The sequence below is a fragment of the Hyla sarda genome, chromosome 2, assembly GCF_029499605.1.
Source record: "Hyla sarda isolate aHylSar1 chromosome 2, aHylSar1.hap1, whole genome shotgun sequence".
NCBI classification, from domain to species: domain Eukaryota; kingdom Metazoa; phylum Chordata; class Amphibia; order Anura; family Hylidae; genus Hyla; species Hyla sarda.
In genome coordinates this window covers 303,184,932-303,202,006 of record NC_079190.1, presented here as the reverse complement: position 1 = coordinate 303,202,006, position 17,075 = coordinate 303,184,932, and the positions used below count along the sequence as shown (strand labels likewise).

General features: G+C 43.6%; 1 protein-coding gene across 2 annotated transcripts in view; it reads right to left on the bottom strand.

Moving 5' to 3' along the window:
• The window catches only part of CACNA1S (calcium voltage-gated channel subunit alpha1 S), a 727,186-nt gene that overhangs the window by 532,606 nt on the left and 177,505 nt on the right, over positions 1-17,075 (bottom strand). For both annotated transcript variants that reach the window (XM_056557608.1, XM_056557607.1), the window contains 4 exons: positions 14,066-14,169; positions 13,832-13,980; positions 13,662-13,743; positions 13,405-13,565 (listed from right to left, as the gene is read on the bottom strand). In XM_056557608.1, coding sequence (XP_056413583.1) covers positions 13,405-13,565; positions 13,662-13,743; positions 13,832-13,980; positions 14,066-14,169 — 496 coding nt within the window. The remainder of the gene's footprint in view (positions 1-13,404; positions 13,566-13,661; positions 13,744-13,831; positions 13,981-14,065; positions 14,170-17,075) is intronic.

The window sequence follows — 17,075 nt, the reverse complement described above, 5'->3', positions numbered from 1 at the left end:
CATGGCACACTATTAGGGAAACTACACCCCTCAAGGACCATAACAAGGAGCACATAACAGGGCTCATAAGAGAAGGAGTGCCGTTGGGCTTTTGGAGAGAGAATTTGGCTGAAATTGAAGTCCGGGGCCATGTGCGTTTACACAGCCCTAGGGTGATTTGTGTGTTTTAACCCCTTGGGGACGGAGCCCATTATAACCCTAAGGACGGGAGCATTTTTTGCACATCTGACCTCTATCACTTTATGCATTAATAACTTTGGGATGCCTTTACTTATAAATTTGGTTCAGAGAATGTTTTTTCGTGACACATTCTACTTTATGTTAGTGGTAAATTTACGTCGATACTTGCATCATTTCTTGGTGAAAAATTCCCAAATTTCAGGAAAAATTAGAAAATTTAGCATTTTTCTAACTTTTAAGCACTCTGCTTGTAAGGAAAAGGGACATGTGAAATAAATTACATATTGATTCACATATACAATATGTCTACTTTCTGTTTGCATCATAAAGTTGACATGTTTTTACTTTTGAAGACATCAGAGGGCTTCAAAGTTCAGAAGCAATTTTCCAATTTTTCCCCAAAATTTCAAAATCTGAATTTTTAAGGAACTAGTTAAGTTTAGAAGTGAATTTGAGGGTCTTTATATTGGAAATCCCCTACAATGGACCCTGTTATGAAAACTGCACCCCTCAAAGTATTCAAAATGACATTCAAAAAGTTTGTTAACCCTTTAGGTGTTTTACAGGAATAGCAGCAAAATGGAGGAGAAAAATCAAAAACTCAATTTTTTTTACACTAAAATGTTATTGTAGCCCCATTTTTTTCATTTTTACAAGGGATAAAAGGTAAAAAAGGCCCCCAAAACATGTAATTAATTTTCTCTTGAGTAAGGAAATACCTCATATGTGGATGTAAAGTGCTCTGTGGGTGCACTAGAGGGCTCAGAAGGGAAGGAGCGACAATGGCATTTTGGAGAGTGAATTTTGCTGAAATGGTTTTAGGGGGGCATGCCGCATTTAGGAAGCCTCCATGATGCCAGAACAGTAAAAAAAACACATGGCATACTATTTTGGAAACTACACCCCTCAAGGAACGTAACAAGGGGTACAGTGAGCCTTAATACCCCACAGATGATTGCCAAACTTTCCTTAAAGTGGGACGTGAAAATGAAAAATTTGATTTTTAACACTAAGATGCTGGTGTTACCCCAAACTATTTATAATAATAGGAGTAATAGGAGAAAATGGCCCACAAAATTTGTAACCCCATTTCTCTTGAGTAAGGAAATACCTCATATGTGGATGTAAAGTGATCTGTGGGTGCACTAGAGGGCTCAGAAGGGGAGAAGTGAAATTGGGCTTTTGGAGAGCGAATTTCGCTTAAATGCTTTTTGGGGGGCATGTCGCATTTAGGAAGCCCCCATGATGCCAGAACAGTAAAAAAATAAAACCACATGGCATACTATTTTGGAAACTACACCCCTCAAGGCACGTAACAAGGAGTACAGTGAGCCTTAACACCCCACCGGTCATTGACGAACTTTCGCTAAATTGGGACGTAAAAAAGAAAATATATTTTCAATAAAATGCTATTGTTACCCTAAATTTTTCATTTTCACAAGGGGTAATAGGAGAAAAAGGCCCTCAAAATTTGTAACCCCCGTTTCTTGAGTATGGAAATACCCCATATGTGGATGTAAAGTGCTCTGCGGGTGAACTGCAATGTTCAGAAGAGAAGGAGCGCCATTGGGCTTTTTGGTTGGAATGGAAGTCAGGTGCCATATGCATTTACAAAGCCCCCCCATGGTGCCAGAACAGTGGACCTCCCCACATGTGACCCCACTTTGGAAACTACACCCCTCACAGAATTTAATAAGGGGTGCATTGACCAAATTACAATTTAATTTTTCATTTTTACGGATAACTGTTCAAAGAATCTGTCAGACACCTGTGGGGCGTAAATGCTCACTGTACCCCTTATTACATTCCGTGAAGGGTGTAGTTTCCTAAATGGGGTCACATGTGGAGGATCCACTGTTCTGGCACCATGGGGGCTTTGTAAACACACATGTCCTTCGATTCCAGCCTAATTCTCTCTCAAAAAGCCCAATGGCGCTCCTTCTCTTCTGAGCATTGTAGATCGCCCGTAGAGCACATTACATCCACATATCGGGTATTTCCATACTCATAATGGTGTTACAAATTTTGGGGGCCCTTGTGAAACATTTTCATGGCCAAATTAAATGAAAATTTGTTAAAGACCTGTGGGGTGTTAAGGCTCACTATACCCCTTGTTAAGTTCCGTGAAAGGTGTAGTTTCCAAACTGGGGTCACATGTGGGTATTTTTTTTTTTTTTGCGTTCATGTCAGCACCGCTGTAACTATCAGCCACCTTAGTGGAAGGATGGTTGTTAGGAGCAGTTAGGGAACATAGCCTGAGTTAGTTTAGAAAAATTTTGAAAAATGTATTTATTTGGAGACATTCTCCTCCACCATTACACCCAGAATAATTATTACAATTATTTATTATTTATGTAGGTGAAGCAATTTTTTTTACTTCCAAGGGAAATAGAGCTCTGGTGCAATTTTTGCTAATTTTATTTCTTGTTTACAGAATTTATTCTTGTTTAACGCCTCCCAACTACCTTCTTGTTTTCGTCTCCCCACTTCCTTCTTGTTAAGTCTAAATGCTTTCCTCTAATCATTTATTGCAACAAAATGTGTACCTGTCGTTAGCAAAAACATTTTATATAATGTAGATAATACCATTATATGTATATTTGTAGTACATATTGGTTAAAAGATGTGTATATTTATGTCCCTGAAGCTATTCCCTGTGTGTCTTTGTGAGGAGAGAAAATACAGGAAGTGTGGGTGGACAAGCAAGGCTCTGTGAAGTTAGGCTCTGTGAAACACTCCTGACTCGCACAGCAGGATTATTGACATGCCACTAGCCTGCACAGAGCCCTGCTTGTCCCACCCACACTTCCTGTAATTGGTCTCCTCACGCAGACATACAAGCAATAGCTGCTGTGACAGCACTTTTTTACCCCAAAATATACACATTTTAACCAATGTATGTATGTATGTATGTATATTTATATATATATATATTGTGACAAGGTGGCAAGGAAAGGGTGTATTTCCTTGCTCACCCTGAAGAATATCACCTGCTTCTTAAGTAATGAGGCAGCAGGGAACGGAGGTGTATATAAGATGGAGACTCAGTCTGATCTGTGCTCTCCCTGGGAAACAGCATGCTGCTGTATGGAGAGACACTCGGACCCTGTTGAGGAAGCACACAGCTGGAATCTGTGAGTGGTCCAAGAAGTGGTGTGAACTGTGAGTAGCAGGTTGCAGGAGTCATATGTTTAACTGGCTGAGGGTAGCTCACCAGTTCGTAGTCAGGGCATGCTGATATGTGTAGTCAGTGACCAGACGATCTAGGACTTTATTTTGTTCCTGTTTATGTTTTGTTTTACCTGCAACCTGTGGAAATAAAGCTGGCGAGGAGCCAGACTTTTATGCGGAACTGTGGTCTGTGGTGTTATTGTGAGGAACGTGTCCCGTGGCAGGTGACCAGGATGATTCCAGAACTAATCCCCAAGACGGTTCGTCACATTTTGGTGGAGGGTGCGGGCACACCGTTGATAAAGGCAACCTGTTGCCAAGAGCAACCAACGGGCGAGTTGGAGAGGAGCCGTTGCAAGGAGCAACCCCCTGCAAGATTGCAAGTCTGAGGAGCCCAGCAGAGGAGTTCAAGCACAGGATGGTGTCTGTGGAGGAGTGTTGCTAGGGGCAACAGATCGAGATTTTTTTTCTGGAAAAAGGACATGGGCAGGCCGTTGCTGGGGGCAACCGACGTGGGCCACAACCGGTGGTCGCCAGGATGAAGCCATGGTCCCGTGAGTTGTTGGTGGGCGGAATCCCACTGTGGGTGGACTTGGATTGTTGCCAGAATGTATCTCGGATTATGCCGGAAATAATTCCCTTTGTGAAGTCCCACCCGGAGCCTGGTAAGACTGTTCAAATTACATTTGATACATGTTTTGGGGCAGTAAGCCATATGATGGAGGTATGTGCGAAACTTACAGTTGAAATTGTACTGGGCAGAGACTTTCCATATTTCTGGCAGCTGTGGGATGCCGAGAATGCACCTGAAAGTTCGCACCCAAAGGTTCCGGAAGTAATGAAGTAATGAGGACTGGGGGGTCTCTACTGGACTGTGTGAATGGTGCTGTATATTGTGAACCCATGCAGGCTGAAAATGTTTTTCTTGAAACACTTATGTTAATGTGTTCTGATGTAAAGAGTACTGTTGCCACCTCTTGCAGGACAAAAGAAAACCTGTGTGAGCTGGAAATAGAAGGTAAAAAGATGACGGTTTTGTTAGATCCAAAATGTGTAATAAGTCTGGTAAAGACCAGCTGCAGAAAGCCAGAGCCCACTATAATGTCTATACAGGCCGGTATTTGGGGTTATAAAACAGTTAATGTGTGTATTTCTACTCCCTATGGTACCATAAGTCACAAGGTTGCAATAGAGCCTACCTTAGAGTATGAAGTAGTGCTGGGGAAGGATTTTCCGTTTTTTCAGCAGTTGTGGGAAGATAGTCAGGTGACTAGAGCAGGAACACCTGATAGGCTCACAACACTTGGTTTTCACCACATAGCAGGGGACAGTAACTCAGCAGAGGATGAGGACGGGGAGTGTCAGCAGACCCTAGGTATATGTCAAGGGGGAAGAGTGCCAGACCACTAGGGGAGCTGAAGAACAGTCCACGAGTCAAGTTAAAGAGGTGACTGGAATAGAAGCTACGGAGATAGCTGTGAAAAAAACAAAACTCCGGAAGAGAGTACCAGTGGAGCTGGGGGCTGTGCTTACAGTCACAGACAGAGTCCTAAATGAAGGAGATGTGGCGTCTGGACCAGAGAGGGGTTGTAACCAGGAAGGTCGAACCACTGGACCAGATATTGTTGCAGACCCAGGAGCCCTAGTCTTTTTTGCCTGGCCGTGGAGAGACTGTGACAAGACAACAGAAAAGTTTGCCAAGGAGCAGAGAGACAGTTAAGAGGAACTGTTCGGGAATCATCCTGACTCACTGGTGCCAAGAGCCATTGACTTTATTTTGTTCCTGCTTATGATTTGTTTTACCTGCAACCTGTGGAAATAAAGCTGGCGAGGAGCCAGACTTGTATGCGGAACTGTGGTTTGTGGTGTTATTGTGAGAAACGTGTCCCGTGGCAAGTGACCAGGACGATACCAGAGCTAATCCCCAAGACGGTTCGTCACAATATATAATGGTACTATCTACAATATTTAAAAAGTTTTTGCTAACGATAGATACCCTAACACTTTTATTCTCGTGGGGTATAGGTCTTTCACAAGATCTATTTAGGATGCTTTTCAAAATGTCCCATTTAGTTGTGTACTTTTATTACTGAGGATAAAGTCCCAATCCATGTCACTGAGGACTCCTCTTAGTTGGTGAAAATTGGCCATCGTAAAGCCTAATGTTTAGTAGCACCACTAGTAAACACCCTCTTATAGGATAAATGAAAACTTATTAACCTTTGGTCACTATTACCAAGATCCCCCCTACCTGAGTTTAAAATAACTACACAATGAAAAGCATTAATAATGAAAGCTGACTAGTAGGTGAGTGACAAATTACACCAAAAACATAAAATACCTCCAAATCTTTTTTCTATAGTTACATAGTTAGTACGGTCAAAAAAAGACATATGTCCATCAAGTTCAACCAGAGAATTGAAGGGTAGGGGTGTGGAGCGATATTGGGGAAGGGATGGGATTTTATATTTCTTCATAAGCATTAAAGGGTACCTCTCATCAAATAAACTTTTTGATATATTTTAGATTAATGAATGTTGAATAACTTTCCAATAGCATGTTAATGAAAAATATGCTTCTTTCTATTGTATTTTTCCCGATCAGTCCTGTCAGCAAGCATTTCTGACTCATGCTGGAGTCCTAAACACTCAGAGCTTCCAGCCTGCTTTGTTCACAGCCAAACAGGCTGTGAACAAAGCAGGCAGGCAGCTCTGAGTGTTCTCCTTTGTGAACAAAGCAGACTGGCAGCTCGTAGTGTTTAGGACTCCAGCATGAGTCTGAAATGCTTGCTGCCAGGACTGGTAGGGAGACCCCTAGTGGTCAGTTCTTCAAAGTGGAAAATTTAATAGAAAGAAGCATATTTTTTAATAACATGCAATTGTAAAGTTATTCTGCATACATTAATCTATAATATATCAAAAGTTTTTTTGATGAGAGGTACCCTTTAATGTTATTTTGTTCCAGGAATGTATCTAATCCTGTTTTAAAGCTGTAAATTTTTCCTGCTGTGACCAGTTCCTGAGGTAGACTGTTCCATAAGTTCACAGTTCTCATGGTAAAGAAGGCGTGTCGCCCCTTGAGACTAAACTTTTTCTTCTCCAGATGGAGGGAGTGCCCCCTCGTCCTTTGGGGGGGGGGGGGGGGGGGGGGTTTAACCTGGAACAGTTTTTCTCCATATTTTTTGTATGGGCCATTAATATACTTATATACATTTATCATATCCCCCCTTAAACGTCTCTTCTCAAGACTAAACAATTGTAACTCCTTTAATCGCTCCTCATAGCCAAGATGTTCCATGCCCCATATTAGTTTAGTCGCGCGTCTCTGCACCCTTTCCAGCTCCACAGTGTCGCTTTTATGGACTGGTGCCCAAAACTGAACAGCATATTCCAGGTGAGGCCGTATCAATGCTTTATAAGATTCTATAACTAGATGGCCTCCATGTTGGAAAATGCAGTCCAATGTACATCCTGTTCAATGTATGCAATCCTTGAACAGCAGTTTGAGGGTGCATATTGTTGTGCGAGATGTGTGCTAGTTGTTCGTTTGGAAGCCCAGATCCTGCATCTAGAGGAGCGACTGGCAACAATGAGAAGCATTAACAACATGGAGAGGAGTCTCCTGCTCACTGAGCAGGCACTCTCGGGAGTAGAGGTGAGGGAGGACAGTGGGACGGAGTTGCAGGACAGTCAGGCAGTTAGCTGGGTTACAGTTAGAAAGCGGGGTAGGGGAAAAAGTGTCAGGGAGGCTATTCCTGAACTGGCACACTCCAATTAGTTTGCCCGCTTGGCAGATTGGGAGGATGCCATTACAGAGCTAGCAGAACTGCAGCAGAATACTGCCTCTGACCGCCAGGGGGGTGTCTGCTCCAATAAGGAGGGAGGGAGGAGTACAGGGCAGGCCAGACAGGTACTAGTGGTGGGGGTCTCAATTATTAGGGGGACAGACAGGGCGATCTGTCACAAAGACTGGGATCGCCGAACAGTGTGTTGTCTGCCTGGAGTTCGGCACATCGTGGATCGGGTTGACAGGTTGCTGGGCGGGGCTGGAGAGGACCCAGCAGTCATGGTACATATTGGCCCCAATGACAAAGTAAGAGGTAGGTGGAGTGTCCTTTAAAATGATTTTAGGGACTTAGGCCGCAAGCTTAAGGCAAGGACCTCCAAGGTACTATTTTCTGAAATACTACCAGTACCACGAGCCACACCAGAGAGGCAGTGGGAGATCAGGGAGGTAAACAAGTGGCTCAGAAGCTGGTCTAGGAAGGAGGGGTTTGGGTTCATGGAGAACTGGGCTGACTTCGCTGTCGGTTACCGGCTCTACCGTAGGGACGGGTTGCACCTCAATGGGGAGGGTGCAGCTGTGCTTGGGGAGAAGATGGCTAGAAGGGTGGAGGAGTGTTCAAACTAGGGACTTGGGGGAGGGAACCTACAGCAAAGAGGGGGAAGATAGTGTAGATAGAGAGGTGGGAATTATAAATGTACCTGGGGGTGGAGTGGAGGGAGGGGTTAGAATAGTTAATAGGAATAGGCTTCATAGGAAAATAAAACTTACACCCTTGAATCCCATTAACCCCAATAACATAAAGGATGGAAATGTAAAGTGTATGTTCACAAATTCCAGAAGCCTAGCAAATAAAATTGGGGAGCTTGAGGCCTTGATACTGGAGGAACATATTGATATAGTTGGGGTCACAGACATGGCTGGACTCCTCGCATGACTGGGCTGTCAATCTGCAGGGGTTTACATTGTTTCGCAAAGATAGAATGAACAGAAAAGGTGGTGGAGTCTGTCCGTATGTTAGAAGTGGTATGAAAGTCAGTGTGAACGATGCCATAGTGTGTGATGATTCTGAGGATGTGGAATCACTGTGGGTAGAATTACAAAAGGAGGGAAATACTGAAAAAATAATACTTGGTGTAATCTACAGACCCCCTAATATCACTGAGGAGATAGAAGGTTGGCTGCATAAACAAATAGAGAGGGCCGCCCGGGCAGGTACAGTGGTAATAATGGGAGATTTTAACTATCCATATATAGATTGGGGTCCGGGGTTGGCTAAAACTACAAAGGGGCGACAATTCCTAAATTTATTGCAGGATAATTTTATGGGCCAGTTTGTGGAGGACCCAACAAGAAGTGATGCCTTGTTGGATCTGATCATTTCCAACAACGCAGAGCTGGTTGGCAATGTAACTGTGAGGGAAAACCTTGGTAATAGCGACCACAATATAGTTACTTTTGACTTAAAATGTAGAAAACAAAGACAGGCGGGGAAGGCAAAAACATATAACTTTAAAAAGGCAAACTTCCCTGGGCTGAGAGCTGCACTACAGGACATAGACTGGGGGGGGGGGGGGGGGTGTTGTCAAATACTGATACAGAAGGGAAATGGGACATCTTTAAATCAACTCTAAATAACTATACAGCTAAATATATACCAAAGGGGAACAAATATAAACGATTAAAACTAAATCCTACATGGCTGACAAATGATGTTAAAAGAGCAATAAACAACAACAAAAAATAGCCTTTTTCTATAAAAAATAAATATGTCTGATAAAGGAATTGTTGTATGGGGTAGATAACAGAGCATCCCTGCCATGTGCTCTGCCAGCAAGAATGTTGGTGGCAGTACTAGCTCCAGTGCAGGTAGCGGTAGCATCGAGGTGCCTGGTGGTAGTATTAGCAGCTGTATCAACAAGCTAAAGTTCTCACTGTCTCTCAGAGGTTGTGTGGTTTTGGAGGATAGTATGGCCCTCGTGCACTGGCTTACTTGTTTGAAGTATGATGATATGATGTTGAGCCATATGTCAGTGGATTTCTCATTGTTTAAGGTTCAGCGGTGGAAATATCGACTGTCTGTTCCATCATCTCTGCCTTTGCTACCCCCCAACTAAGCAGAAGGATAGCATTAGCCACGAGGAGGAGTTGTGTGAGGATAATCAACCTTTGGAGGGGGAGCAAGGAGCCTATGATCAGACATTGAAAGTTCATGCAGAGAAGAGTTGCGTGGACAATGAGGAGGAGTTTGATGATGATAATGATGTAGTATTGGACAGGATGTGGGAACCAGGTGAGGAGGTGACATGTTCAGAACAAGAGTAGGTGCTATCGGGGAACAAGAGCATAACCGGGGTAGGGCTAAAACACCTGTCAAATGTAACAAATATAGAACTGCTGGTCTGATCAACTAAGTTGATGGCAACGCTGCAGCTGTAGGCTCAAGAAAAAAAAAACTTGTGAGGATGAGCAGAGTCAGTTGGTGGTGTACCTGTCTGATATTCTGTTGGGTAGAAATTCTTTTCTACCTTACCAGATACAGAAAAGGCACTGTGCAGTCTTTGCAAACAAAAAGTAAGCCGTAGCCAGGATACGAGTCTAGGAACTACGACTCTACATAGGCAGCATCACAAGGCCTCGTGGACAGTCGAGATGTCCCACAAAGTGACGAAAACCACGCTGCTGCTGCTACTTCTCCTCCAGATTCCTTCCAGCTGTCTAGAAGCCAAACCACATTCTTAGCCAGCGCATTCTCAGTCTTGTCCTTACCACTGTCATTGTCTATGTGACATAGATTCCCCAATAGATAAAGTATTAGCCCCGTCACCCTGTTGCAGTGTGCCTTAATTTGCGCCAGCCCAGTTGCGCACAACTGGTCGCCATTAGTTTGCCAAGAAAGCCGTCCCCGCTTTGCACATCCCCGCACCTTATGGCAGAGAGGGTGGGCCACTCCATGCAGTTGACTGTGTACAGCACAGTGCATGCCATGGTAGATACTTTGAGGAGTAGCTATGGCCACGGCCAATAATATGTCTTTTATGCCCCACTGGGTCAACATCCACACTGGGTTAACTTCTGACACCTGCTGTTTATCCTTCTACCCCCTCAGGTCTTTCTTTATGGACATCTTACATCCCCTACAGGGATGAGCATAGCCCCTTTTCATCGATGCAAAGTCAAGCGCTGCCATGCTGTATTGCTTTCGGTTTAGCTTTTAAATATGCCCTCCTTGACCCACAGTGCCAAAATAGTTTTCCTTAACATCGCCTCATGGGTGATGTTCCAACTGTATCAGCAGCACAAAGCGAAAATTATTTTAACTGCATCTCAATTTTTAATAACATTTTTTCATATTATTGAGCTATTTTACTGTGATTAAGCAAGTCATAGGAAAAACAACATTTTTACAGTGATTTGCATAATTGCTGTAAGAATGCATTCACACAGGGAGATTTTCTTGCGAACTCGCAGCTCTTTTCCTGCTGCGAGTTATAATGAGGCAGGGATGTGGAAATTATATCGCCCGACGCCCGGGACAAGTAGTTTTGGGCACCGGGCAGGTGAACTTGATGGACATATGTCTTTTTTCGACCGTACTAACTATGTAACTATGTAACTATGAATTGTTTATAGATTTAGCCCTGTATCGGGCTAGCAGGGACAGACCGATGTCCCCCTTATTTTTCTTTACTGCCGGTGTGAGGCACAGGGGCCTATGGAAGTCTCCACCCCACACCGGAGCTCAGAGTGTATGGAGGGGGCGGCGGCCCCCAGCTGACCGCAGAGCCCGAGGTCGCACGTTCGCATTACATAATTGAGCCACGCCCCCTTATCTCCCCTCCCGGAGGATGGAGGACGCAGCTGCACATAACACAAGAAGACAGGGGGAGAGAAAGGATGTCCACAGCTTGGCACACAGCGCTATCCCTCCCCCTCCTCTTTCTTCACAGGACCTAATCCACCACGGGGAGGCTGCATGTTTGCACAGGGAAAACACAGAGCGGGGGAGGGGAGAGAGGAGAGGACGTCCGGTGTGAGGGGAGATTTACAACCCATGTAACCTCACACCGGCCGGGACTACAGCTCTGATGTCCACTCATGGCGGCTCAGGTGAGGAGGCAGAGAATACAGGCGGCGACAGGAAGGGTGGGTGTATATGTGTGATGTGTGTATAATGTCTGTGTGTGATGTGTGTATAATGTCTGTGTGTGATGTGTATATAATGTATGATGTGTGTATAATGTGTGTGTGATGTGTATGTAATGTGTGATGTGTGTATAATGTCTGTGTGATGTGTATGTAATGTATGATGTGTGTATAATGTCTGTGTGTGATGTGTATGTAATGTGTGATGTGTGTATAATGTATGTAATGTATGATGTGTGTATGATGTCTATGTGTGATGTGTATGTAATGTATAATGTGTGTATAATGTCTGTGTGTGATGTGTATGTAATGTGTGATGTGTATGTAATGTATAATGTGTATAATGTCTGTGTGTGATGTGTATGTAATGTATGATGTGTGTATGATGTCTGTCTGTGTGATGTGTATGTAATGTATAATGTGTGTATGATGTCTGTGTGTGATGTGTATGTAATGGATAATGTGTGTATGATGTCTGTCTGTGTGATGTTTATGTAATGTATGATGTGTGTATGAGGTCTGTGTATATAATGGATAATGTGTGTATGATGCCTGTCTATGTGTGATGTGTGTATGTATGTGATGTATGATGTGGGGTGGGCAGCGGTGTATGTATGATGTGTGTGTGTATATGTATAGTGTGAGTGTATGTGTGATGTGTATATGATGTCTGTGTGATGTGTATGTAATATATGATGTGGGGGGGGGCAGTGGCAGGTGTATGTATGATGTGTGCATATGTATGGTGTGAGTGTATGTGTGTATGATGTATCTGTGATGTGTGTATGTAATGTATGATGTGTGTGGGGGGGGGGGGGGGGGGGCACTGCCGCCGCCAGCATGCTGGGTGTTGTAGTTATCTAGTAACTAAATGCAACTTCCAGCATTTTCTGACACAAAATGCAGCACATAAACTGGAGAAGCAGAACACCCCCCAGTAACACATAAGTCCCTATGAAGACTGAAAAATAGTGATTAAAATATTTTAAAAAGTGCGTATATATGTGAATAAGCCCCTTTCCTAATAAAAGTTTCCAATTTTCTTTAAATAAAAATAATGTACAAAAATAAACATAAGTGGTATCGCTGCATGTGGAAATGTCCAGGCTATTAAAATATAATGTTAATTAAACCGTACGGTGAACGGTGTAAATGTAAAAAAATAGTCCAGAATTGTTCATTTTTGGTCGCTTCATATGAGAAATTTTTTATGGTGATCAAAAAGTTATATCTAGACTTTTCTGGGCTTGTCTCGGGTGTACAAGGAGCTACAACTCTCCCGCCGCTAATAGCCTGGCATGCTGCGATCGCCTATTAAACCATTAGATCACCGCAGCCGCTATTAAACCATTAGATCACCGCTGTCTAAGTTGACAGCAGTGTCTAAAGGGATCTTATATCCATCCCTGGTGGTCTAGTGGGGGGATCGTACTATTTTGGTCGAAATTATTTTATCTACCAGGACAAGTGGATTTTCATGAGGGACAAGTAGATTGTGTTCAGCTTTAGTCCCTTGGACAAGTAGTTTTTTTTATTTATTTCCACACCCCTGTGAGGACAGAATTTCCGTGGGATGCCTGCAGAAAATTTTCAGCAGCGAAATTCTGCCACAGACCCTACTGACTTTAATGGGATATGCAGCAGATTTTTTGCAGAGAAAATTGTGCTGCGGACAGCCCACGAAGAGCTCCGCCCCCACTTGCAGCGAGGTAACACGCTGCTAGTTTACAAGTAAATCCACTCGTGCAAATGTACCCTAAAACATCATCCTTTTGCCCAAAAGTGGGGTAAAAACTCAGCCTAAAACCACAGCCTAACACTGACCAATTTTCATTATGACTTGTGAATTAAGATGATAACTGGCTAGTGAAAAGGGGTGAATATTTACTTTCATAAGATGTTCTAGAAAATTGTTTCTGAACAGTTTTAAAGATAACACAACTAAATCACAGACATGTGACCTAAGGAATTTTAGTTTGTCCCAAAAAGGTGCATTTTGTATGGTGCTAAATAAACGGGATCTTTTGATATTCAATTTGCAAGATTTTTTTCCACAGCATAAACATCCACCAAAAGCAAAATTTTAAATACAAGGATTGGAGAAAAACGGTGAACTGTACTTACCTTGAGCTTTTGTAAGTGCTTCTGGTTGATTGTGATGTTCAGTTGCAACAATGACTGTGTTTACAAGTATAATAATGATAACAAGCCAGTAGAAAAAATTAGACTTCACAAGAGCACGACTTTTCCGTCGGAGCAGGCGGTGCCACTGGCGCCACTGGCGACTAAACACAACAGTTAGAAGATATATACATATATATATATATTAGTTTCATTGCCACTTAAAATTACTTTATTTTTTAATACAACAATTTACTTACAAAAAGGTTATACATTTGTTTATTCCATCCACTTCATGCAGGCTTTCGCTTTCTGAGCCACCCTCTTCTAGCAGTAAAAGTCCTAAAATAAGCATAGAAAAAAGAAAACATCAAATAGTACAGACACGCAGAAATCTATCTTTGTATAAGGTTTTTTTCTTTATTCTTACCATCTCTTGGTTCCATATCTGGGTCCATCACTTCAGCATGAGTGATCCAGTCCAAATAACCTCGTAAATCCTCGTCCATAGCCTGCTGTTCTCGCAGCTTTTGAAAAGCACCACGAGATTTGGCTTTTTCACGCTCTTTTGTAAACTCCCTGCAAGTGACAAAAGATAAAGGTTAATAAAAATATAAAGGCAAGGATATATTGTGGGACTGTTGTAAAATGTCAAAAGTCATACCCGCTCAGGACTCCAAGCACTAAATTTAGTACAAAGAAGGACCCCAGTAGGATCAGGCTTACAAAGTAAATCCAAGGCCATTCATTTCCAATTGCATCATTTACCTAAATGGAAAAAAGAAAGGCTGTCCATAACTAAAGTTTTTTTTTAGTTTTTTTAACCAAATGAAAGAGAACTAACATAAAAAGATAAAGCTTTTAGGGGAAATGGGAGGAGGAGGGAGGAGTGGAGGGAAAGAGCGAGAGAGAAGGGAATAAAAGAAAAGAAAAAAAAAAAAAAGAAAGAACTCTCTCTTTTTTTCCTTTCCTTCCATCCAAGGAAAACTCATTCCATTCTCTTATTCATACAACCTCATTATTATATCATGACCATCTTCCTCAACAGTAAATATTTATATCTTTATTTTTTCTATTTACCTCATCACGACTCGCCAGACCTCGACTGTACCTATTAGGGTTCCAGTCTTTGACTGACTACCCTTTGGCCATCAAAAAGTGGTCTTTGACCTATCCAAGATTGCCAATGATGCGAGGAATTTTGGCCTTTTTCCACTATTTTTATATTTTCTTTTTTTTTATTTAAAGCTTCTTGTCTCTCCTCTTGTCTTTACCTTACAGCTCATCTCCCAATCAATCACAAACACACACACACAAAAAAAATTATAACAAATATTTTATAAGAATAATAACAAATAACAATTATTTCTCACCTCTCTCGCCATCACCAACCCCCCCCCGGACCCCAAGAACACAAAGACTACTTTTGAAAAGGGTGCATGCCCTTACAGAAAACATATAAATATAATCTTTTGTCTCTAGCAACTATATAATATATAGCCAGAATTCTTATTCCCCGGCAGCTCTTCTACGGTTCCCTATGGTTATAGAACTAATTACATTATTTATTGAAAAAGAGGAAATAAAACTAACCGACTTGGAAACCAGCATTGGCAAGGTAATGACTTCCTTGGAACCGTTTAAAAGTACAGCAGAGTTTGAAATAATGCAAAATAAAATGAATGAATATTGAATGAAAACTGGAACAAACAGTGATGGATATCAAAAAAAGTAACTAAAACCGTGGCTTAACCCCTTAAGGACCAAGGGCGTACAGGTACGTCTTTGCTCCCTGGTACTTAAGGACCAAGGGCGTACCTGTACGCCCGTGGGAATTTCGGTCCCTGCCGCGTGCCGGGCGCTGACCGCACTGGGGTGACTGCTGATATCGATCAGCAGGCACCCCGCGCCAATGCCCAGGGGGTCATCAGACCCCCCCCCCCCATGTAGGCGATAGCCGAATATCGCAAATTAATTCACACTTGCGATTTTCGGCTATTCCGGTGATGCGGGTCACGGAGATACAAGCTGACCTGGAGAATACAAGGTGATCGGGGGTGTAGGATACACCCCCTATCACCCTCTGTATCTATGGGGAGGTGGCAATTTCGTCACCCCACCCCCAGGATCGCTGCTATTGGCCGGCCAATAGCAGCCGGCAGGGGAGGGGTTAACGGCCCCTTCTCACGGCTCTGCTTGCCCCCTGAGTTCATTTAGCGGGCAGAGCTGCGAGGAGCCAGGGACCCCCCTCTGTGAAGATCAGAGCCCCTCACAGAGGAAGACCCCCCTTAGAGCAGGGAGAGAGTACAGCCCCAGGGACAGGTAGGGTTAACCAATAAAGTAAAGTAAAAAACAAAAAGTGTAAAAAAAAAAAAAGTTTAACATTTCCCCCCCCCCCTGACCCCCTAATCGGACCTAAAGGGTCCGCCACAATTTTTTTGTGTGTGACCCGGGCCCTATTAGGCATTCGGCTCCCCATTTTTTTTTTTTTTTTGTCCGCAGCACTTTTTTTTTTCCCCATACAGTTACAGTTACACCAATCACATACACTACATACTCATCCCCCCCCCCACACACACACACCACCCCCGCCACCCCCCTACCACCGTAAAAAAAGGCGATGGATTTTTCGGCATTTTCGGCAACGGAGGCATATGTTTTTCTTGCCTCCAACTCCGAATCTGTCAGTGAGGATGATGAAGATCCTACATTCCTGTGTTCTTCATCGTCCTCCTCATCATCATCTAGTACTGATGATGAGTCACCTGTACGGCGGCGGAGACGCCGCCAGGCGAGGCCACGCACCCCCCATGATAGTGGCCCAGTGGACGACACTAGTGCGAGTGGTGATGCCGCTCGTACTAGGAGTCCGACCCCCTAGTTTACCGGAGCCCCCTTCCGGTGAAGCTGTCTGGAGACCCCCAGAGGGTTATCAGCCACGGGATCTGGAGTTTGTTGGTGACTCCGGAATCCAGTTTGACAATTCTGGATTCACTGAAATTGACTATTTCAGTTATTTTTTCAGTGACAGTTTTGTCAATCACATGGTGGAGCAGACAAATCTGTACGCCAGGCAGTTCATCGTCCACCACCAAGATTCTGTTTTGGCCAGGCCCAATGAATGGTGCGCCATTGATGCAGCAGAGATGAGGACATTTTGGGGCCTCTTGCTGCATATGGGCCTGGTCAAAAAACCAAGTGTCAGGCAGTACTGGAGCGGGGACATCTTCTACCAGAACCCGCTTTACAGTATGGTCATGGCACGGAGGCGGTTCGAGACCATTCGGAAATGCCTCCATTATGCAGATAATGAGGCATGTCCACCCCGAAGTGATCCCACTTAAAACCGGCTTTACAAAGTGAGGCCGGTCATCGATCACTTTGGGGCCAAATTTTTGGAGGCCTACGTACCCCTCAGGGAGCTCTCGGTCGATGAGTCTCTTATCAGTTTTAAGGGGAGACTCATCGTCCGCCAGTATATTCCCTTGAAGGGGGCGCGGTATGGCGTGAAGCTCTATAAACTTTGTGAGAGTACCTCCAGGTACACTCTCAAGTTTAGAGTGTATAGGGGACGAGATTCCCGTACTGAACCCCCAAATTGTTCCCCCACTCTGGGTGTTAGCGGGAAAATCGTTTGGGAGCTTGTGCACCCTTTGCTGGATAAGGGTTACCAC